The 23,168-nt window shown below is 44.4% G+C and overlaps 1 protein-coding gene across 2 annotated transcripts in view; it reads right to left on the minus strand.

Moving 5' to 3' along the window:
* Nucleotides 1–23,168, minus strand: part of BCAS4 (breast carcinoma amplified sequence 4) — a 118,548-nt gene that overhangs the window by 42,668 nt on the left and 52,712 nt on the right. For both annotated transcript variants that reach the window (XM_040331834.1, XM_040331833.1), the window contains exon 4: nucleotides 20,263–20,397. In XM_040331834.1, coding sequence (XP_040187768.1) covers nucleotides 20,263–20,397 — 135 coding nt within the window. The remainder of the gene's footprint in view (nucleotides 1–20,262; nucleotides 20,398–23,168) is intronic.

Here is a 23,168-nt window from a genome sequence, read left to right on the forward strand (position 1 = left end):
ACACACACTAATTACAAGCAAACAGATCACAGGTGAGGATGGTTACCTTTAATAGCCATTCAAACCCCTTTGTGTGAAAATGTGTGTGCATGTTATCAGGCCACAATCACCAGGGTATTGTTACGGAACCATGAACCAGACGTACAACAAGAGATAAGTGAAAATAAGAAGGCTTTATTGAAAATCAAGCTGTAAAGCAAAAGTCCAACGGATGGTGAAACCAGAGGTCAGGAACCAGAAGGGTAGTCAGACGAAGCCAGGATCAGGAACCAGCAGGGAAGTCAGACGAAGCCAGGATCAGGAACCAGCAGGGAAGTCAGACGAGGCCAGAATCAGGAACCAGCAGAGAAGTCAGACGAAGCCAGGATCAGAACCAGAAGCAGCAGCAGTCTTAGAAGCATGTGCACACAGGAGGACCAAGCAAGGAACTGAAGTCACAGACCTCCTATATATGTGAGCCAGGTATCCAGCTCCTCCCAGTGGGAAGGAGGAGCCGCAGGGTGGGAGGCTACAAGAGACCTAGAAACCAAGATGGCCGCCAGCACATGTCAAACGAAGGAGACAGGAGAGAGGTAAGACCATGACAGGTATGCACAATTTTGATCAGGGTCAAAAAAAAATTGCAAACCATTTATCATTTTCCTTCCACTTCACAATTATGTGCCACTTTGTGTTGGTCTATCCCATAAAATCCCAATAAAATACATTTACATACGAATCATTACGACGCATGCGAGGGATGTAATCGGACGGATTGATCCGCTGTGTCTGTACAGACCAGCGGATCAATCCGCTGGACTGGATTCCAGCGGATAGATTTCTTAGCATGCTAAGAAATTTTGATCCGCTGGAAATCCATCGCGGGGAAAAATATCCGCGGAAAAATATCTGCTGGATCGTACACACCAGGGGATCTATCCGCTGAAACCGGTCCGCGGATAAATTCCAGCGGATAGATCCTCTCGTGTGTACGGGGCCTATGGCGCTTGGCCCATCATTTGCATGGGGTCACGCCTCATTAGCATGGCTCACGCCCACTTCTACCTACGCTGGCTTTTGCAGAGGAAACCCAGCGTATCTTTAAGAGCGAGTGGGAGCGAGTGCTTTGTGAATCCAGTGCTTGCCTCTGTGCTCTGCGTCGGCGTAGCGTATATTAGATACGCTACGCCGGCATAAATATGCGGCGATATATGTGAATCCGGGCCTGTGTGTTCCTCTTCATCCAACTGCACATGCACCTTTCCGTGCCCAAAAGCTCACTAGTTCCTTTGATAAAAAAAAACAAAAAAACAGAGGGATGGCTACAATCAATAAATATAACCAGTTTTTACCTCCAATCATTGCAATGCAAGCGCAGCTAACCTGCATTCCAGCCCCTGACACCCTTGAAAATGCTGTGCCAGTGCCCTGCCCCCCCTCCACCTTGTACTACCGACAACACAGCAGCAGGCAGACAGCAAAGTACAGAATCCCTGCGCTGAGTCATGAGGGTTGAGCTTAGTTTCCTTTGTTCTGATCTACTGCGCTGTGACATGCACAGGAACGGGAGTGGCCACACACAGGAAGAATTTCTGAAACTCCTCCGGATTTCACAACAGCAGTATGAGGATACCAGAGCATTGATGTTTTTCCTTTACAGGACGCCTTGTGGCTTTAAAAGAAAAAAAAAAATGATGACAATGGAGGTTATATTTTGATTATTTACAAAAGGCACTTAATGGGAGTGCTAAAAAGATGCAGAGAATTTTCGAATAAAAAACACTGTAACAGTTTTGAGCCAGAAGCTCACCTTGGTTACTTTTCTCCAGTGGTATGAAAGCCATTAAAGCATGAAAGCATAGCTGCCAGGATGCACTACTCAACATGCCTGACTGAGAGTGGAGGGGGCAGGCATCCAGTTACAGGGATCTGAAGTAGAGGGGGAAGGGTGTGCATGGGGGGATGGGTGCCAGATGTATGGTTGGCCTACTGCTGGAGGACAGCCAAGGGGTGGCTGAGTAAATAGAGGGGGCACTGTGTGCATAAGGGGGGAGGGGAGAGGCCAGATGTATGGCTGGTCTACTGCTGGAGGACAGCCAAGGAGAGGCTGAGTAAGTGGAGGGGGAAGGGTGTGCATTGGGGGGGGATGGGCGCTGGATGTATGGCTGCCCTACTGGGGAGGAAGCTTGGAGGACAGCCAAAGGGAGGCTAAGTAGGCAGCAAGCCATTAGCATGATCAAACATTCCACATCCCTCTAAAAAAAAAAAAGAAAGAAGTGGGCGGGACCAGGAACACAGCGATGACTAATCCAAGCATTAAATGGTGTTCCCAGAATAGAAAGGTGGTTTCTGGATCAGAGGTGTTCCTAGGGTTGCCACCTTTTTCTTCAAGCCAAACCCGAACACTTTAGCGGCCTGGGAAACCTTTGGGTGCCCCAAGGAGAGTAGTAATGCGGTGGGTATAGCTTGCCACAGCGAGCATTAGGTGTAGCCAAATTGCTCCTGCTGACATCATCACCCTGCCCCCCAGTGATGACCGCCGCCTGCAGCTCCCCAATGGCAACAGATTTGTGTGTGACTATCTTTGTTACTTGGGGAGCCACAGCCCTGTCTAAATAATGTGAAACCGGACACATGATTAAAAAACCCGGACTGGTGGCAACCCTAGGTGTTCCGTCACACATTGCGATCCGTCAGATTTGGTCACGGAAGTGACGTTCCGTCGCCGCCATCTTGCTACACCATGCCCTCCTCCACAGTAACGATACACCAAGAAGGGGGCAAGCGGACATCTTGTTACACCCACCTGAGTTTTGCATATCACAGTTATTTTTACCAGGAAACGGACCTTATAAGGTGAAATAGAGGTTTTACAAATCCGACAAGACTGTTTAGATGTTGAATGTTAAAAAGCATTGGCAAGCCTGCTTATCTCACAGGTTTGCTAATGTGACAGAACAGCGCTGCTTTTACAATTCAACATCTAAACAGTTTGTCGGATTTGTAAATCCTCTATTTCACCTCATAAGGTCAGTTTACTGTTAAAAATAACTGTGATATGCAAAACTTCGGTGGGTGTAACAAGATGTCCGCTTGCCCCCTTCTTGGTGTATTGTTACTGTGGAGTGCGGGCTGTAGCAATATGGTGGTGACGGAACGTCACTTCTGTTACAAAATCTGTCAGGTTGCCTAATCTGCTGGAACACAGGCAGCTTGTTGCTCTATGGGTGCTCAAACTGGTGGCCCTCCAGCTGTTGTAAAACTACAAGTCCCATGAGGCATTGCAGGGCTGACAGTTACAAGCATGACTCCCACAGGCAGAGGCGTGATGGGACTTGTAGTTTTGTCACATCTGGAGGGCCACCAGTTTGAGACCCCTGCGTGAGTTATAGCATGAGTGCTCAACCTGTGGCCTTCCAGCTGTTGCCGAACTACAAGTCCCATCATGGAATCATGCTTGCAACTGTCAGCCTTGCAATGCCTCATGGGACTTGGGAGTTTTTCAAAAGCTGGAGGGCCACAGGCTGAGCACCCATGCTATATAGCAGGGGTCTCCAAACTTTCTAATGAGGGGGCCAGTTTACTGTCCTTCAGACTTTAAGGGGGCCAGACTGTTGCCATTGGGAGTAGAAAAGGTCCCCACAACAGCGTGAGGAATTGTGCCGCATCGTTGGTGTCATTGGGAGGAATTGTGCACCACCATTGGTCCCAATTGTTGGTGTCATTGGGAGGAATTGGTCCCCATCGTTGGTGTCATTGGGCCCAATTGTTGGTGTAATTGTGCCCCACCTTTGGTATTACGGGGGAGAAATTATGCCCTGAGGGCCGGATAAAAGCAAGCAAAGGGCCGCATCTGGCCCCTGGGCCGCAGTTTGGAGACCACTGCTCTATAGCCTACCTAGATTAAAGTGACACTATATTCTGGTTGAAAAATAATATTCCATTCAAGTATGTATTTCTAACTCAAAAATGGCCCTTCTATTGCTCCCAGCCTCCTCCAAATCTCCTTTTTTTGTGCTGTAGTGATTGGACTTCCTATTAGAAGAAGGCAATATTCATTCTCCTTGGTCCCACCTTATTTATCAATGTAGCCACCCGAGATGGCCTATGGCAGGGATATGCAATTAGCGGATCTCCAGCTGTTGCAGAGCTACAAGTCCCATGAGGCATAGCAAGACTTTGACAGCCACAAGCATGACACCCAGAGTCCGAGGCATGATGGGACTTGTAGTTTTGCAACAGCTGGAGGTCCGCTAATTGCATATCCCTGGCCTATAGAATGTGTAGCGTGCAAAGAGCAATGCAAATAACTGTAACAAACATGCACTGCTCATTCCAAACTAATGCAAATGAGTGGGGGGGGGGGAGAGGACCAGGAGCTCACCGGGGATGTTACAAGGAGGCAGAAAAACACAGTAATGCCGCGTACACACGATCGGACATTCCGACAAACAAAACCGTGGATTTTTTTTCCCCGACGGAATGTTGGCTCAAACTTGTCTTGCATACGCATGGTCACATAAATGTTGTTGGAAATTCCGAACGTCAAGAACGTGGTGTTGTACAACACTACGACGAGCCGAGCAAAATGAAGTTCAATAGCCAGTGTGAATCTTCTGCTTGATTCTGAGCATGCGTGGAATTTTGTGCATCGGAATTGTGTACACGCGATCAGAATTTCTGCAAACAAAAGTTGTTGGAGCGGCTACTCCCTTTTCCCAAACAAAAGTTATTGTCGGAAAATTTGAGAACCAGCTCACAAATTTTTGTTGTCAGAATTTTCGACGGCAAAAGTTCAGAACATTTGTTGTCGGAAATTCCGATCGTGTGTACTCGGCATTATGCTTCTTGCTATACGGCAGCCTGCGCCCGCTGTGTAGAGCTGACTGCGAAGGCGCCATATAGAGCCGACTCGCAGGTCGGCTATTAACGGAAAACTGGTGACGAGCCTTGTGCGCCATGGGAAGTTTTTCACCAGACGTCAATCATCTAACCCAGGGATAGGAACGCCCAGTCCCACAGGAATCAGAACCCGGAAGCCGGGGGGAAAGTAACAATATAACGGTATGTACGGCGGAAAAAATTAATGAATTAATTATGCGCACAAATGCATGAACACGCAATATACATACGTGCAAATATATGTGTGAAGAAACGCAGAACAAATGCCTGAAATTACGCAAAAAAAAAAAAAGCAGATGCTCAAACATCAGTACCTTGTGCAGGAGGTACCTTGTGCAGAAACTATTTAAAGCGGAACACCCGCTGATTGGAACCCTCCCCCGTTCCAGGTATTTGCACCCACTTCCGGCCGGAGCGCTTCACTTCCTGGTTCCCTTACCAAGGATGGTGGGGGGGGGGGCAGCAGAGTGACGAGCGATCGCTCGTTCTTTGCTGCAGACGGCGCTGGACTCCAGGACAGGTAAGTGTCCTAATATTAAAAGTCAGCAGCTGCAGTATTTGTAGCTGCTGGCTTTTAAAGTGGAGGTTCACCTAAAAATAAACTTTTAACATTGCATTTATGAGATTAATGACAATTAGAATCGGCTGTTTTTTTAAAAAAAATACGTCCGTACATACCGTTTCCTATATGTGTTCTCACTGCCGCTTCCGGGTATGATGGTCGGGGCTGGGAGTTCCTAATTGATTGACAGGCATCCGACCGACGCATACAGCGCATCACAAGATGCCGAAAGAGGCCGAACGTCGGTGCGGCTCTATACGGCGCCTGCGCACCGACGTTCGGCTTCTGTCGGCATCTCGTGACACGCTGTATGCGTCGGTCGGATGCCTGTCAATCAATTAGGAACTCCCAGCCCCGACCATCATACCCGGAAGCGGCGGTGAGAACACATATAGGAAACAGTATGTACGGACGTATTTTTTAAAAAAAAACAGCCGATTCTAATTGTCATTAATCTCATAAATGCAATGTTAAAAGTTTATTTTTAGGTGAACCTCCACTTTAATAAAAAAAAATCAGTGGACATCCGCTTTAATGAAAAACAGATTTCTGAACCATTACGTGGTGGAGGTGTATGGATTATTTTTAGAGAATGGAGATATTATTTAGTTAAAAAAAAAAAAGATGAGATCTAGGATATGTTTTATTCATGCCAAGAAAGAGGTACCGGTAATTAATATTACTGGAAATAATTATGTGATCTGGTGATGCTACGGTGTCCTGTCGATTCATGGAAAGTGTGAAAATTAATGTCAGGTCTCTTTTATTCAGTATTCAGTAATTTTTCGAGTGGCTTGGTTGTGCATCCGGTTTTAACCATTTGGGTGAGCAGATCGTTTTATTACAATGTTGGCTGTATTATCATGTTTGAACTGGCTGTATTATATTGTATTTACTACATGCCTTACTGTATTATGTGTTTTATAGACAATGCCTCCTGAGGAAGCGGTCCTATACCGTGAAACTAGTTGATGAAAGACCAGTCTATACTTCACATCAACAGATATCTCTCGTCAGTAAGTTGTCTGCGGTTAATATTTTATTGATTTTTGTATGTAATTTTATATGTATTAAATGGTATATTTTACATAAATTACGTTGTTGTGTATCAGTACTGAGATAGTCCATTATAATCTATTGGGTGGGTACGTGCATACGGTCAGCTTCAGCAACTGCCCTTATACTCCCACCTTCCCTTGTTCCTCTATAACAGTGATGGAGAACCTTGGCACCCCAGATGTTTTGGAACTACATTTCCCATGATGCTCATGCACTCTGCAGTGTAGCTGAGCATCATGGGAAATGTAGTTCCAAAACATTTGGGGTGCCAAGGTTTACCATCACTGCTCTATACTAATCTGGATGACGGTACTCTATTATGGTTCATTATATCGTTTTTTTTTTTATGTGAGGCTATACTCAAAAATTCTGCATCTTTTATTCAGTATTGATAACAATGAACCTATAAAATACCAATTAGCAGGAAACACATCAATTGATACAAGTTGGTTTATGGGAATCTTAGAATCTTTCATGCGAACAGCAAAAAGTTTTAGGATGCGATCAAAACAGAAATGATGAATGTGGTGCAGAGCAGGAAATGGAATTTTCCAAAACAAAGATGGCATCTTGCCCATTAATCGAGCAGATACTGACAGCAGGTAATTATAACATTTGTCAGCCTGAAATGGCAGGTAACGTAGAACAACAAAGAGTTAGAATAACAAAAATGTAAAGTGTACAGTGTGTAAAGCAACAACACTTTATATTTTTACACTATTGGATATTATTATTACGTTTTTTGATACAAGTAAAAAACCGGGAGCTGGATTTGAATTATTGGTAAAACAATGAGATTATGACAGGGCACAGTAGCTGCTCGCCAAAAAAAATAAAAAATAAGCTCCAGAACATCATAATCAGAGGATGAGAACCTTCAAATTTCCATGTAAAGTCATATATATGAAGGGTAGCACCTTCCTAATAAGCATTCTAGGTAAATGTATTTATTATTGGCTCCTTTCTTTTGTCTGTTCTGGGTTTCACAGGCTGCAGGTTCTATTGCTCTCCCCTGCCTTCCAGAAAATTCCCCCCGCCAGGCACTTACCTTTCTGGGGTCAGCCATCCTGCTTCTACCGTCCCTCGATGTCTTCTCCCGCCCTCGATGACGCTTCATGCAAACAAGGTTACCGGTACCAGAACCGGTGAACCTGATTTGCTGAGACGCCTGTCAGTCTTATCCAAGGAACGCACCCCCCGTGCGTCCCTTGGATAAGTATTTGGAAGCCGATAGGCTCTGATAGGCACTTCCACAGCCAACCAGCTGCCGTTATTCAGATGGCCGGCGCTCGCCAGGGGGGCGGCACATATCTCCACAGCGGGTCTGGTGCGGTGTGCCGGAAAAACGCGTGCCTATTTTAGGTGCATTTCAGCCCAAAATTCAGGCTGAAATCGGACTTGAAACGGTGAACCAACACACACCGGATCCCTGCTGTGCGACTGATGTGGCAATGATGTGAACCGAGCCTCAAGGTACGCTAAGTTAATATTTTTACAGTGGCCTTTGTTTTATTATATTTTTCTAAGTTGTCCTTACTATTTAGTTAGGCCTTACTTTCACATGTCTGATTGGAAGGACAACAATTTTAGGTTTCCCAAGGCCTGTGAGGTGCCTGCAGTATGTTAGCATCCAGCTTTGCCTCAACATGTCTGGTAGTATCATATAACATGCTAGCATTGTTACTACAGTACTGACACTCCCCTGCTGGCTGAGTCAACAGCACAATATTTATAAGGAGAAAAAAAAAAAAGCACTCTAATAAAACGAAAGAAGGGCAGAGGGATTATTTGTACAATGACATTTATAGGGTGTGTGCACCGCCAAAATGTTCACTAGAGTCTGAAGAGGGACAGCGTTACATCATCCTCCCTATTCATTGCCACCAACATCACACACACAAGACGCAAGAATTCTATTCTACAGTCACTGTGAGGAGCACTGCCAAACTGAGGCCTCATGCACACTGGGTGCTTTTACAGCTGCTGTTTTGGGCATCAGATGTTTTTTTCTACAGCCAATAAACCACCTGGCATGTTATCTTATGTTTCCACGCACACATGGGGCCAGATCCTCAAACGAATTACGCCGGCGTATCTATGGAGATACGTCACGTCATTTCAAAGTTCCCCCGTCGTATCTCTGTTTTGTATCCACAAAACAAGATACGACAGAATCTGGGCTCGATCCGACAGGCGTACGTCGTAGTACGCCGTCGGATCGTAGGCCGCTAGGTGGCGTTTACGTTGAATTCCGCATTGAGTATGCAAATTAGCTAGATACGGCGATCCACGAACCTACGTCCGGCGCATTTTTTTTACGTCATTTGCGTTCAGCTTTTTCCGGCGTATAGTTACCCCTGCTATATGAGGCGTATCCTATGTTAAGTATGGCGGTCGTTCCCGCGTCGTATTTTGAAAATGTTACGTCGTTTGCGTAAGTCGTTCGCGAATAGGGCTTTGTGTAGAATGTCGTCACCGTCGTAAGCATTGACTTGTTCTGGGATACGAAGAGAGGAAATGGATAGCCGCACTCCAATAACCAAAAAGGTTGTCTTTTTATTCAAACGAACAGCAAATACATCACTTCACAAGGTCACAGCAAAGGAACAGGGGAACAGCCGACGCGTTTCGCACTAAGCTAGTGCTTAATCATGGCTTAATTGGCTTGTTCTGGTTTAATTTCGAGCATGCGCACTGGGATACCCCCACGGACGGCGCATGCGCCGTTAAAAAAAACGTAATTTACGTCTGGTCACGACGCATTAATATAAAACACTCCCCCATCACATACCTTACGCCGCCTAAGTTACACTACGCCGCCGTAACTTACGGCGGGAAATCTTTGAGGATACAAAAAAAAAAGTAAGTTACGGAGGCTCAGACCATCAGTCAGCTTCATCGGTCAACCGATGACAACCGTCGTTGTCATCGGATGGACTGATTGTGTGTACGCGGCCTTAAGGTTTGACCTCATTTTATTTTATTTTGCTAAAGAGGAACTGCGGTCTGCTCATATAATTTGGAAAAAAAAAAAACTTCTTTGCCATTCTGAAGCTTCCCTCCAACCACTTTTGCATATTATTTTATATATACTGTGATTCTGTACTTGCCAAATATGCTGCGGAAATCTCCCTCCACTGTTTCAGACTGCAATCATTTTAACTATGGGCAGCAGACCTGTTCACTTCCTGAATTTACACAGAGGCACACCTCCAGCTCTGCAGCTCTGATTGGCCCTCTTATGACTCACCCCCCCCCCCCTTCCTGGCAAACTCTCACTAGAGAGAGAGAGAGCTGTGCATGATGTCATAAGCCGAGGCTTTTTTTCCAGACAAGAAACAGGAAGTGGGCTGTATAAGGTATTTACTGGCAGAAAAAAAAAATGTGTTCCGCAAAAAAATCGAATAGTGTGTATGGGGTCTAAAGCTGAATCCACACTATACAACTTTTGTTTTTCAATTTCCTTTAGATTTACCTTCAACTACTGTGTTTCCCCAAAAATAAGACCTAGCGTTATTTTCCAGGAGGGCTGCAATATAAGCCCTACCCTGAAAATAAGCCCTAGTTTAAAATGCTTGTAAAATCCTATAATCCTCTCTATTACAGTAGTATATAATTTCCAATGTGTCTGTTTCTGTAATATAATTGCAGGGAGGAGAGCTCTGGCAGGTCACAGAAGCAGAGGGTGACGCTATAACAAAGGTATTTGGCACAATTATATTACACAAACACACACCAGTGTTGCCAACCGTCCGTATTTTTACTGACAGTTCGAAAAAACGGGCACTTTTTCCCCCAGTTCGTAAATGTCTGTAGTTGCAGGAATGTGCCAGTAAAAATAGCTGAGATCGGTTCGACTTGGAACTGCTCATGGAGATTGGAGGCAGGGGGTGATGGTGGCTGCGGTGGCACCGCAGAGGGGGATGGAGGCAGGTGGCAATGGAGGCAGGGGGTGATTGGAGGCAGGGGGAGATGGTGGCTGCGGTGGCACCACAGAGGGGGATGGAGGCAGGGGGTGATTGGAGGCAGGGGATGTTAGCGGCACCACAGAGGGTGGGGGATGGAGACAGGGGTTGTTGGTGGCACCGCAGAGGGGGGTGGAAGCGGTGGACGATGGAGGCAGGGGGTGATTGGAGGCTGGGGGAGATTGGAGGCAGGGGGAGATTGGAGGCAGAGGGAGATTGGAGGCACATTACATGGTAAGACCTACCCTGAAAATAAGCCCTACTGTGTCTTTTGTTGCCAAAATTACTGTACAGTAATATAAGACCCGGGCTTATTTTCGGGGAAACACGGTATGTAGTACAAGGGACTGCCTGATTGCATACAAATTGAAAGTGTTAAGGCTTTGGTTTTGGTAAATCTAAAGAAAAAAAATCTGAAGAAAATTGTATAGTGTGTATCCAGCTTAACGCTGAACAACCCACAGGTAGTGATGCATAAGCCCAGTGCAATCCAATCAGAATGATTTATTCAATCATCCCTGTATATCAAACCGAACTGGCTGTTGTTGATTACGGCACTGTCCAACTGGAATACGACTGTTGGAGCCTACAGGTCCCCCATGACAATATTTAAATGTATCCCATTGGGTGCTCAGGGCCCTATGGGAACTTGTACATGCAGAAGGGACAGGTAATACTATTGAGAAGGCGGGCTATTTGGCTGCCCAGATTTGCAAAATAATTTCCAATAAAAGTTTCAAGTGTTCTGGGTCACAGACTGCACACCATTTTATTTAATTATCTCCGTATTATAAAAGAAAACACTCCTATTTGTATGCTGCGCTTTGATCCACCATCAGGGGGTGCCTTATCTATGTAATTATATGAGATCCACCATCGTGGGGTGCCCTAATTATGTAATTATATCTGAAATATAACTAGGGACTTGTACACACAATACACGCTTCTCCAACACAACAAAAGGCAAGCACTTCTGCTTTATCTCATTTACATGAAATATATATATATATATATATATATATATATATATATATATATATTTAAAAAAGATATATAGCCAGATTCAGAAAGACTGGCTTAACTTTGTGCAGGCGTAGCGTATCGCATATACGCTACGCCGCTGTATTCACAAAGCACTTGCGTCCTAAGTTACGGCGGTGTAGCGTAAATGGGCCGGCGTAAGCGCGCCTAATTCAAATTGTGAAGAGGTGGGCGTATTTTATGTAAATAAACCATGACCCCACGTAAATGACGTTTTGAACGAACGGCGCATGCGTCGTCCGTGGACGTATCCCAGTGCGCATGCTCCAAATTATGCCGCAAGGACTTATTGGTTTCGACGTGAACGTAAATTACGTCCAGCCCCATTCACGGACGACTTACGCAAACGACGTAAAATGTTAAAAATTTTACGCGGGACCGACGTCCATACTTAACATTGGCTAGGCCAGCTTTTTGGTGGAATAACTTTACGCCTGAAAACGCCTTACGTAAACGGCGTATCTTTACTGCGACGGCAATCGTACGTTCGTGAATAGGCGTATCTCGCTGATTTACGCATTCTAGGCGTAAATCAGCGTTCACGCCCCTAGCGGCCAGCCTAAATAGAAAGCTAGATTTAAGTGTATCTCAATTTGAGAATACACTTAAATATACGATGGCTTAGATTCAGAGTTACGACGGCGTATCTACTGATACGCCGGCTTAACTCTTTCTGAATCTGGCTAATAGATGTGTATATACAGTATATATTATTACACACACACATATATATATCTATCTATACAGGGCTTTTTTTCTCAGACAATAGGTGCAGGAACTCCCCTTTTCTGAGTCACTTGTTTTCTCCGACCCCTACCCACCTCCGAGCAACGTCCCTTGGTTCCATCCCCACCTCCCAGTACCGTCCCTTTTAGACAATACAGAACCAAGTATCATTTTGTTGTGCTAAGTAATTTGTATGGAATTTGGTTTTCCCTTCAGCCAGCAACAATAGATCCCCCTAACAATGTACCACCCACAACTAAATCCCCCCAGCAACAATAGACTCCTGGCAGCATCAACAGATCTCCACACAGCCGGGAATTAATAGACTCTCTGGCAGATAGACCCCTCCCCCAACAGCTGATCTCCTTCAGCAACAACTGACCCCCCAGCAACAATAGGTCCCCTGCAAAAATAGATCCCCTCCAGATAGAATCGATCCGCCAGCAGTGAGCATCAATACCCTGCAGCACACCCCATCACCCCTTAACATTACATACAGTCAGTCCAGGAGGTGCCGGACTGAAAAAAGCCCTGTATCTATATAGATATATCTATATGAATATACACTGAAAATAGAGTGAGTCACTCCTTGTGTGTTATACACTTCTCACCACATCAAGATCACATCAACAGCGGGCTTCCAATTAATCTATCCATAATGAATAGTAAGAAAAACAAGAATGAGATCTGTACAATTTCAAGCAGCGCTTAGCTCTTTCTCAAGCCACGGCTTGAAAAAGAGCAAAGTGCTGCTTGAAACTGTAAGTTGCTTATTAGATAATTTATTGTAAATGAAGATGGATTTTTCGAAGTAAAGATTAATTGCAATATACAGAGATCTCATTATCGTTTTTTGATAGGCCAAGGTTGATATATAGGCCAAAGTTCAATTGTGATTATCATATTTTTTTTTTTTTTTTATAAATCTCTTTATTAATTTTTAAAGAACTTCTTTCTTTTTTTCCATACAAAACATAAAATCATACAGATTATCATATTATTTACTTTATCTCTGCTGGCATTCACGGTAGCAGTAATTTTCATTGCAACCTATTGGATGTGATGCTAATGGCATTTTACTTCTTATGATGGGTGTATCTCCTTTTCTATTTGAATAAAAGATATTACAAGAAAAAATGATCCAAGCTTTGGAAAACGTGTAGAATGTAGGATACAAATAGATGCAAAATTCTGAGAAGTGGAGGCCCAGCTCTGCTCTGCGCTCAGAAGGCATTGAGGGTTCCAGAGGTCATGTAGCTGCAGGCTGGACAATGTCAGAGCCAATCTCCAGGGAAAAAGAGAAAAGACTGAGACCTGGGAGAGGGTCAACGAGTAATCGGAACCGTATGGAAATGTACAGAGAGAACACTGGAAGGACAGACACAGAAATATGGCTCTGTACATTTCAAATTAATTTTTATAGAATTTCTTTTTGTGCAAATAAAAAAATTATTGCACATATATAGGAATGTACGCAAGTGTGCATGTGTATTAATTTTTCTGGATAATATCAGTATACAATATACTGTACATAATCTGAAAACACTGAGATGCAGTTTTGAGAATGTGATATTGATAGATAGATAGATAGATAGATAGATAGATAGATAGATAGATAGATAGATAGATAGATAGATAGATGTTTATAATTTAATTTCCGAAGCTGTAGGTGGCCTCAGCCTCACTCCCATCATGGGTAGATGTGAAATAATTAGATGACGACCGAACATGTCCGCTGAAACTGGTCTGCGGACCAGTTTCAGCAGACATGTTCGGTCGTGTGTACGAGGCCTAAGGCCCCGTACACACGACCGAGTTTCTCGGCAGAATTCAGCCAGAAACTCGGTCAAGAGCTGAACTCTGCCGAGAAACCTGGCTGTGTGTACACTTTCGGCCGAGGAAGCCGACGAGGACCTCGGCGAGGAAATAGAGAACATGTTCTCTATTTCCTCGTTGTTCAATGGGAAATTTCGGCTCGCCGAGATCCTCGGCGGCTTCACAAGGAACTCGACAGGCAAAACGATGTGTTTTGCCCGTCGAGTTCCTCGGACGTGTGTACGGGGCCTCAGAGGTGAAAGAGAGTAACAAAGAAGGAACGAAAGAACGAAAGAACGAAAGAAAGAAAGAAAGAAAGAAAGAAAGAAAGAAAGAAAGAAAGAAAGACAAAAAAAATTAAGATAACAGATACGATAGATAGTAATCATGTTTATAATTTAATTTCTGAAGCTGCGTGTTGCTTCAGCCTCACTCTCATCACGAGTAAATGTGAAATAATTTGAGAAAAAAGAGAAGGAGAGAAAGAAAGAAAGAAAAATAGATGCTGAGGTTGACCAGACGGGATCTCCCATTACTCATTTCATATACTGGGAAGGTTGTTATTGTTATATTTGTGAAAGAGAGAGAGAGAAAGAAAGAAATAGATGTAATAAGAGAAGATATATACACAGATAGATAGATAGATATGCCATGTTTATAATTTTATTTTGGTAGCTGTATGTGGCCTCAGCCTCACTCCCATTGCTGGTAAAGTCGTGTTATTATATCTGCTGATGTCAGGGTACTTCCTCATGTTAAAAAGAGAACATTCTATTTTTTGATTGGAGATGTTATTTAATATTACAGTTCAGTGAAAAGCAGATGACGGAGAAGATTGTCGAATTCAGAATCACGGCCATTCGATCTTTTAGTGACTTGGATCCCTAGCTCCACTCAAGACTGGTCTCTCTTGTACATGGAAGACCTGGGTGCTGGCCATTGTAGTCTGTCTACACTTTGCATTGAAAATATGAAAGAATATCAGCCGCATTCCACTTACCCCCTCTTAGGCCCCGTACACACGACCGAGTTTCTCGGCAGAATTCAGCCAGAAACTCGATCGGAGCCATATTCCGCCGAGAAACCCGGTCGTCTGCACACTTTTGGCCGAGGAAACCGACGAGGATCTCGTCGGGCCAAATAGAGAACATGTTCTCTATTTCCTCGTTAGTCAATGAGGAAACTTGGCTCGCCGAGATCCTCGGCGGCTTCACAAGGAACTCGACGAGCAAAACGATGTGTTTTGTCCGTCGAGTTTCTCGGACGTGTGTACGGGGCCTTACAGTATTTTTTAGCAATCAATGAATTGACTGCACACAGCAATGTCTCCACCCCAAAACCAACCTTCCTTGACACGTTTTACCACCCCTGTCTTGCTCACAAGGATAGGGAAAGTGAAAAGACCCAGGAGATGTGCAATGTGTCAAGAAAGATTGGTTTTGGGGTGGAGACATTGCTGTGTGCAGTCAATTCATTGATTATTAAAAAATACTGTAATGCCCTGTACACACGACCGTTTTTTCTGTCGGAATAAAAAAAAAAAGAAAGAAATAAAAAGAAAGAAATAAAACGTTTTTTTTAACGCCCCTGTCGGAACAACAGACACACGTCCAACGTAAAATACGCCGGCTTGTCTGCTGCTGGGTTACACCTCCTTTATGGGGCTTAACTTTACGCCGGACGTACAACTTACGCGCACCTCTCGTAGACTGCGTCGGGCGCACGCAGGTTCGTGAATCGCCGTATTTCACTCATTTGCATGTTTGAATGACTAATCAATGGGAGCTGCACCATGCTCCCAGCCTAAATGTGCGCCCACCCTACGCCGGCGTAGGCAAGATACGTCTGCAGGGTGAAGCCTATTTTTAGGCGCATCTCTGTTTGTGGGTCTTGCGCACAGATACGCCGGCGCACATTTGTACTTACTTTGGCGTAAATGGTTATACGTCGGCGTAAGTGCTTTGTGAATCCGGGCCAATGTTTTTGATCCCTTTTTTCAGTGGTGATTTTATTTTTATTTATTTTTGTCCCAGTGTGTTATATTTTCTGAAGCAGACAAAGTGAAATTGCAGAGGGCATTCCAATAATAAAGGGTTTTATTTCATTTGAAGCGTCTTATCCTGTGTACGAGGTGTCAGGTTATGGGCCCCAGAGAGCGTCTGGTCTTAATACGGAAGAATTAGTTTTTGGCATTTGTGTTTTTTTTTTTTAAGAAAAAAATAGACCAATGTCTTTAACCAATCAGCTGCCAGAATACATTACAGACGCAATTACTACTTTCTGCAATTGTACATTAAACTGGAAAGTCTTACCAAAAATCTGGAGGTCATGGCTTCATAACAATAGCACTTACCTGTCTGAGCACCGAGATTCCATCGATCACCTTCCATCACAGGTCATTGTGAACAAAGTTTTTGTAACATTTCCTAGAAATGTTCTTTCACATCTAGTGTTTAAATGGTTAGTTCACCTTATTACAAACATTTAAAAGATGAACTAACTCACAACACCCTCTGCGCCCCTCCAGTTCAGGCTGCATGTACCTTATATGATCCTCATCCTCAGCTGCCCTCTCCAGACAGTATAATGGTCCAATACTTTTAAACATCATCACACAGCAAATCGCGAGCAATGGAGCTCATGCGACGGCACTGACCAATGGGAAAATAGCAGGAGATTGTGAATGACTGGTTCACATATCTCCGAATTTGCACAGGAGCCCTGTGCGTCTTTTGGTCCATTTCAGGTCCAAATTCAGCCCAAAATTCAGGTTGAAATCGAACCTGAAACAGTGAACCAGGACGCACAGGACCCCCTGCTGGGAGCCGCATTGGTATAGCCTGAGCGGAGAGCAATTTCTGCCTCTCAGAAAAGTAATCACTGACAACAATGAACTTTTTATAGCTATCTGTAAGGCCCCTTTCACACTGGGGCGGGAGGTGCGGTGGCGGTAAAGCGCCAATATTTTTAGCAGCGCTTTACCGTCAAAATTGCGGCGGAGGCGCATTGCCGGCGGTATAGCCGCGGTTTTTCGTTGCTTTCAATGGGGAGCGGAGGAGCGGTATACACACCGCTCCAAAGAAGCGGCTAGCAGGACTTTTGGAGCGGTCCTGCTAGGGAACCGCTCCAGTGTAAAAAGCCCTCGGGGCTTTCACACTGGAGAGACAGCAGTGTGAAAGGGGCCTTAGACGGGCATTCTTCCCAAGGACCACAGTTATTCTTTTTTTAAAGTAGATCTAAATCATAACAGGATGACATTTAGTTTGCTAAAGCACTCTGTATAATAAATCATTTTATACATAGTGGGATAGATTCAGCAACAACATACGGCGACGTATCTCCAGAATATGCAAATGACCTAGATACGCCGATTCACGAACATACGTGCGCCCGGCGGATTTTTTTACGTCGTTTGCGTAAGGCTTTTCCGGCCTGCTCCTGCTTCTATGAGGTGTACGCAATGTTAAGTATGGACGTCGTTCCCGCGTCGAATTTTAAATTTTTTACAATGTTTGCGTAAGTCGTTCGCGAATAGGGCTGGACGTAATTTACGTTCACGTCGAAACCAATACGTCCTTGCGGCGTACTTTGGATCAATGCACACTGGGATATGTACACGGATGGCGCAAAAACGTCAATCACGTCGGGTCACCACCCATTTACATAAAACACGCCCCCTCATACTCATTTGAATTAGGCGCGCTTACGCCGGCCCCATTTACGCTACGTCGCCGTAACTTAGGAGGCAAGTGCTTTGTGAATACAGCTCTTGCCTCTCTGATTTACGGCGGCGTAGCGTAAATACGATACGCTACGCCGCCGTAACATTGCGCCCGGCTACCTGAATCTAGCCCAGTGTTTTTACCTTTTTTTACTTATCATTCCATCTCAGTGCTGCTGATCTCCTGCAGCTCCTTTTTGATACTCTTCAGTATCAGCTGCTTTGAATCAGTTTAACTGAGGGAGATAACTGTAGAGCATACATGTGCAATGTGTGTGTCGGCATAGTTACTTGCAGTCTCTATCAGGTGTTCACATGACAGGGTGACAAAAGAGGAATACAACTGAGACACATTTCTCTCCCTATGGGCCAATTCACATGGGGCACAGACATGCGTCTCCCGTGCAAGGACGTCACTGCGTGCTGTTGTGTGCATCCTCGTGCTGACGTCTCATTATTTCTATTGGGACATGCAATTGCTTGGGCACAGCCACTGTGTCCTAATATAAAATGCGGGTGGAGGCCAAACTCATATTCAACATATTATAGTTGGATCGTGCAGCCACATGGAAATAAAATAAATAGTGAAACGCCAGCACAGGGATGCACGCAAAAGCTGTGCATCGCTGTGGCGGTAAAAGACAACGTTGCATGGGACCCTATACCAGGAAGTGACTTAACACGGACCTTCATGGAAGGATGACCAAGTAGTCTTTTAGTGGAAGCTTCAGATTTTTGCAACTTTTGAAATACTAGCAACATAGTAAAGTTTATATCAGATTTTAGTAATGGATTTTAAATCTACTTTAACCACTTGCCCACCGGGCCTATTTTGGCACTTCTCTCCTTCATGTAAAAATCACAATTTTTTTGCTAGAAAATTAATGAGAACCCCCAAACATTATATATATTTTTTTAGCAGACATCCTAGGGAATAAAATGGCAGTCATTGCAACTTTTTTTCTCGCACAGTATTTGCGCAATAATTTTTCAAACACCTTTTTTTGGGGGAAAAAAAACGGTTTCATGAATTAAAAAATAACAAAACAGTAAAGTTAGCCCAATTTTTTTGTATAATGTGAAAGATGATGTTACGCCGAGTAAATAGATACCTAACATGTTACACTTTAAAATTGCGCACACTCTTGGAATGGCGCCAAACTTCGGTACTTCAAAATCTCCATAGGCGACGCTTAATTTTTTTTTACAGGTTACTATTTTCGAGTTACAGAGGAGGTCTAGTGCAAGAATTGTTGCACACGCTCTAACGCACACGACGATACCTCATATGTGGGGTTTGAACGGCGTTTACATATGTGGGCGGGAATTGCATGCATGTTAGCTTCTGCGCGCGAGCTACCGGGGATAGGGGCGCTTTAAAAAAAAAATGTATTCATTTTATTTTTATTTTACTTCATTTTTTTATTTTTACACTTTTATTTTTTTATCACTTTTATTCCTATTACAAGGAATGTAAACATCCCTTGTAATAGGAATCAGTGTGACAGATCCTCTTTATGGAGAGATGTGGGGTCAATAAGACCCCAAATCTCTCCTCCGGGCTTACAAGCATGAAATCGGTGAAAAAACATTCACCGATCTCACACCGACAGCCGCGATTTCGGCTTTGTTTACTTCCGGGCGTGACGTCATAACGTCGCGCCCGGGCCTCCGACGGTCATAGAGATGACTGTGACCGTTCTGCAGCGAGCGCCGCCCGATTCGCTCTCCGGGCCCCCGATGGCACGGAAGAGCCCGGAGAAGCACCGGATGGCGGCGGGAGGGGGGGGGGACGTCTCCTCCCGCTGCCTATAAGAACGATCAAGCAGTGGAACTGCTGCTTTGATCGTTCTTATTGTGCACAGAATCGCCGGCTGAAGACGGTGATATCTGAATGATGCCTGTAGCTGCAGGCATTGTACATTATATACTACTGTAATAGAGTGGATTATACAAACATTTTAACTCAGTTTACTGTCAGTCAGGGGGAGAGAAGACAGCACATTACATGATAAGACCTACCCTGAAAATAAGCCCTACTGTGTCTTTTGTTGCCAAAATTAATATAAGTCCCGGGCTTATTTTCGGGGAAACACAGTATCTGGGTTATAGCCACTAGCAGCAATCACTGTGTTCTCCCAGTGGAGATGGTTCTACCATCCCCTGCCGGAAGAACAGCCAGAAATGGCTCCGCGGGGGTGATTCCCCTATCAACACTGACTGTGTTGATTGGGTGAATCAAGAGAATTTTCTTTTTCTGCAACCTGTGGTCCATGTATGGCTGGCAGAATAAATGAATGTAAGAGGGTAATACCATGGTCATGGCTTTGAAGGAGGGACAGAAAATCTTGCCACTGGAGTCTCTGAGAAATCTGTGAAGCCAGCAAGTGACCCCTCCCACAGGTTGCCCCCCCCCAACATTGAATTACATGTATGTGGCTAAGTGGATCTCTGGCTCAGATTATACATGGGAATATGAGGTAAGAACTAACCCGAAGGAAGGAAGGGATGGAAGCAGCGGACAGTATTCTATTAAAGGCTTGAGGTAGCGACAGGTGATCCTTCTCTGCCCGAGTCACCTCCTCTTCCATGAAGGACACATGATGGGCAACCATCTTCACAAAGGCCTGCAGAGAATAAGCAACGTCAATACAGAAGATATTTAAATTACCGGTAAATAAAATGAAAAGTACATTTTATTTTCATCTCCTATCTGTCTATCCCTAGGCCCAAATTGTACACAATGGGCTAGATTCAGGTAGGGGCGCGCATTTTAACGGCAGCGCAGCGTATCGTATTTACGCTACGCCACCGCAACTTACAGGAGCAAGTGCAGTATTCACAAAGCACTTGGAGATACGCCGCCATAAATGCTACCTGAATCTAGCCCAATATCACATAAACTAGGTAGATGTAAAAAACATTATTATATTTTCATACATAACACACGTACATTGTTGAAGTACATTATATCTAATGGCAGAGCTCTCACTTTTTTTGTTGTCTGTATCGGTTCCTGTTCCCGGAGACACAACAGATATGAAGAGGAAATCCCCTCTTGGACATTATTTGTCTCTGGGAAGTTGTCCCGATTGAAAAATTTCTCTTCTATTCCACTTGCAGTGACAACTGTAAGATTTTTGGATTCCCAATCACCAGATAGAGAGGGTGAAACATTTTCCCATTGGGGACCAGTGGTAACTGGTGCTCAATTGGTCGGGGGGGGGCACAAACAAAGCTGAGACGTCTACCCCACCATCGCTCCAGCCCACCACCCCACACAAACGCCCTGATCACTTACCCCAACCAGTTTGCAGCTGCGACCGCCCCCCACCGTCTTTGGGCTCCTACCCAATGTGGTCTTAGGACCCACTTCCTGATTGGCTGGGAGGAGAAACAGGAAGACATTAGCGAATATTAATTTGCTAATGTCACACAAGTGGGTGGGCTCAGGGCGCAGTGCTCCGCGCCCCAAGCCCACCCTTTTTATGAAGCCAATTAGAGCCTCGGGCTATAATCATGTGCTTAGAAGAAAAAACATTGAAATTCAGGCGTCTGACAGCCTGCATGTAGATTAGGGGCCGGGCGGATGGATTAAAGGGGTTAAAAGGAAAAGAAAAGTTTTGACGTTATATACACATTAAAGGGGTTGTAAATCTTCATGTCTTTTCACCTTAATGCACCCTATGCATTAAGGTGAAAAAACACCTTGCATTGTCCGACCCCCCAGCCCCCCTGTTTTACTTACCTGATCCCCAAACTTCCGTGGGCGCGATCCCGCATCGCTCTCTCCGCGGCTTCTCGGCTCTTTATTGGATAGATTTATAGCAGCGCAGCCATTGGCTCCCAGTCGGGGGTGAGGGGTTGAGTCATACACTCGGAGGCTATGGAAACCGAGTGTATGACACAGGAGCGCGCCCGCAAGGTAACCCCCTCGGGAGAGAGCTTCCCAGGGGGGTTTATCTATTGCGGGGAGGAGCCGAGAGAGCCGCCGTGGGACCCCAGAAGAGGACGATCGAGGCCACTCTGTGCAAAACGAACTGCGCAGTGGAGGTAAGTATGACATGTTTGTTATTTTAAAGAAAAAAAAATGAACCTTTAATATCACTTTAAGGCTACACAGCCATTCCGGGGGCGTACCGAGTGCATTATTATTATTTCCTAAAAGGTGAACCTAGCCTTTAAATGCAAAGTTTAGTGCCCTGGGGCTCTTGCTATCCTCACACAGTCCCCTTCTCCAGCCACGTCTGCGCTCCCTCTTGTCTCTCAGCAGCTGCGTCCAAGTGCAGCCATTAGTGTACATTTAGGAAAGGAGTGAAAGGGCTTTAATGGTAGAAAGGATACAAAGAGGTGGATTTACTAAAGGAAAATATACTGTGCATTAGATGTACTTGGAAGTGCAGTTGCTCTAGATCTGAGGGGAAGATCTGAAATGAGGGGAAACTCTGCTGATTTCTAATCATCCAATCATGTACAAGCAACATGTACATTCAGTTTTTTATTTTCCTTGCATGTCCCTCTCAGAACTAGAACAATTGCTAGCGTCCTCCACGACTCTCATGCTAAATTTCTTAAGGTATGGGCTTTTTTTTCCTTGTTGGTTTACTTTATCTTATAATTTTTTTTTCTTTTCTCCCCCGTTTTGTGGATAACTCCGCCCCCCCCCCTTTTATCTGCCTTGGCCCCTGGGTCTTCTGGCTCAGGCATAACGTGCTGACCCCCGGCCAGGGAGACAGTGGTGGTAATTTGTAATTAGTTCCTTTAATAGGATATATTCTGTTATGTGCTTTTGTGTGTACTTGTGTTTTGTGTCCATGCGTGGGAACTTGTTGTTTGTTTTTACTCTTTTTTACATATATATTTTAATAAAAATATTGTACCAAAAAAAAAGAAATAGAACAATTGCACTTGAACAGACTATTTGCCTTTACAAAATCAACTCCAAAGTCTCTCCTGACATAAAACCGACCTACTAGCAATATTTTATAAAACAAGAGTTGATTGGTGGCCATATACACTTTGATTTTATCATCTGATAGATGTTTGATTTGGTAAAAGCGATCGACTCTGCGAACAATCGAACAGCCATGACGTCTCTTTCAATCAATTTAGATTCACTTTAGATTGGATTCGATCAAACTGAGACGACTGGTCGGGGCAGAAAATCATCAATCGCTTTGCATCGATCAGCAGCACTGAGATACTTTGTTTATGAATATGATAGTATTTCAATAGATTATGAGATTATATGGTGGAAATAAAGGATGCAATCGATAATTTAGGATCGTAAGTTATGATCATATCTTAACTATCAAACAAAGTCCACTTTCCTGTGTGTGCCATATTGATTGCATTGGTTGCCAACTATTTATTGATTTTTCTATCAGGAGACATTGGC

Source organism: Rana temporaria, chromosome 12 (assembly GCF_905171775.1).
Source record: "Rana temporaria chromosome 12, aRanTem1.1, whole genome shotgun sequence".
Lineage (NCBI taxonomy): Eukaryota > Metazoa > Chordata > Amphibia > Anura > Ranidae > Rana > Rana temporaria.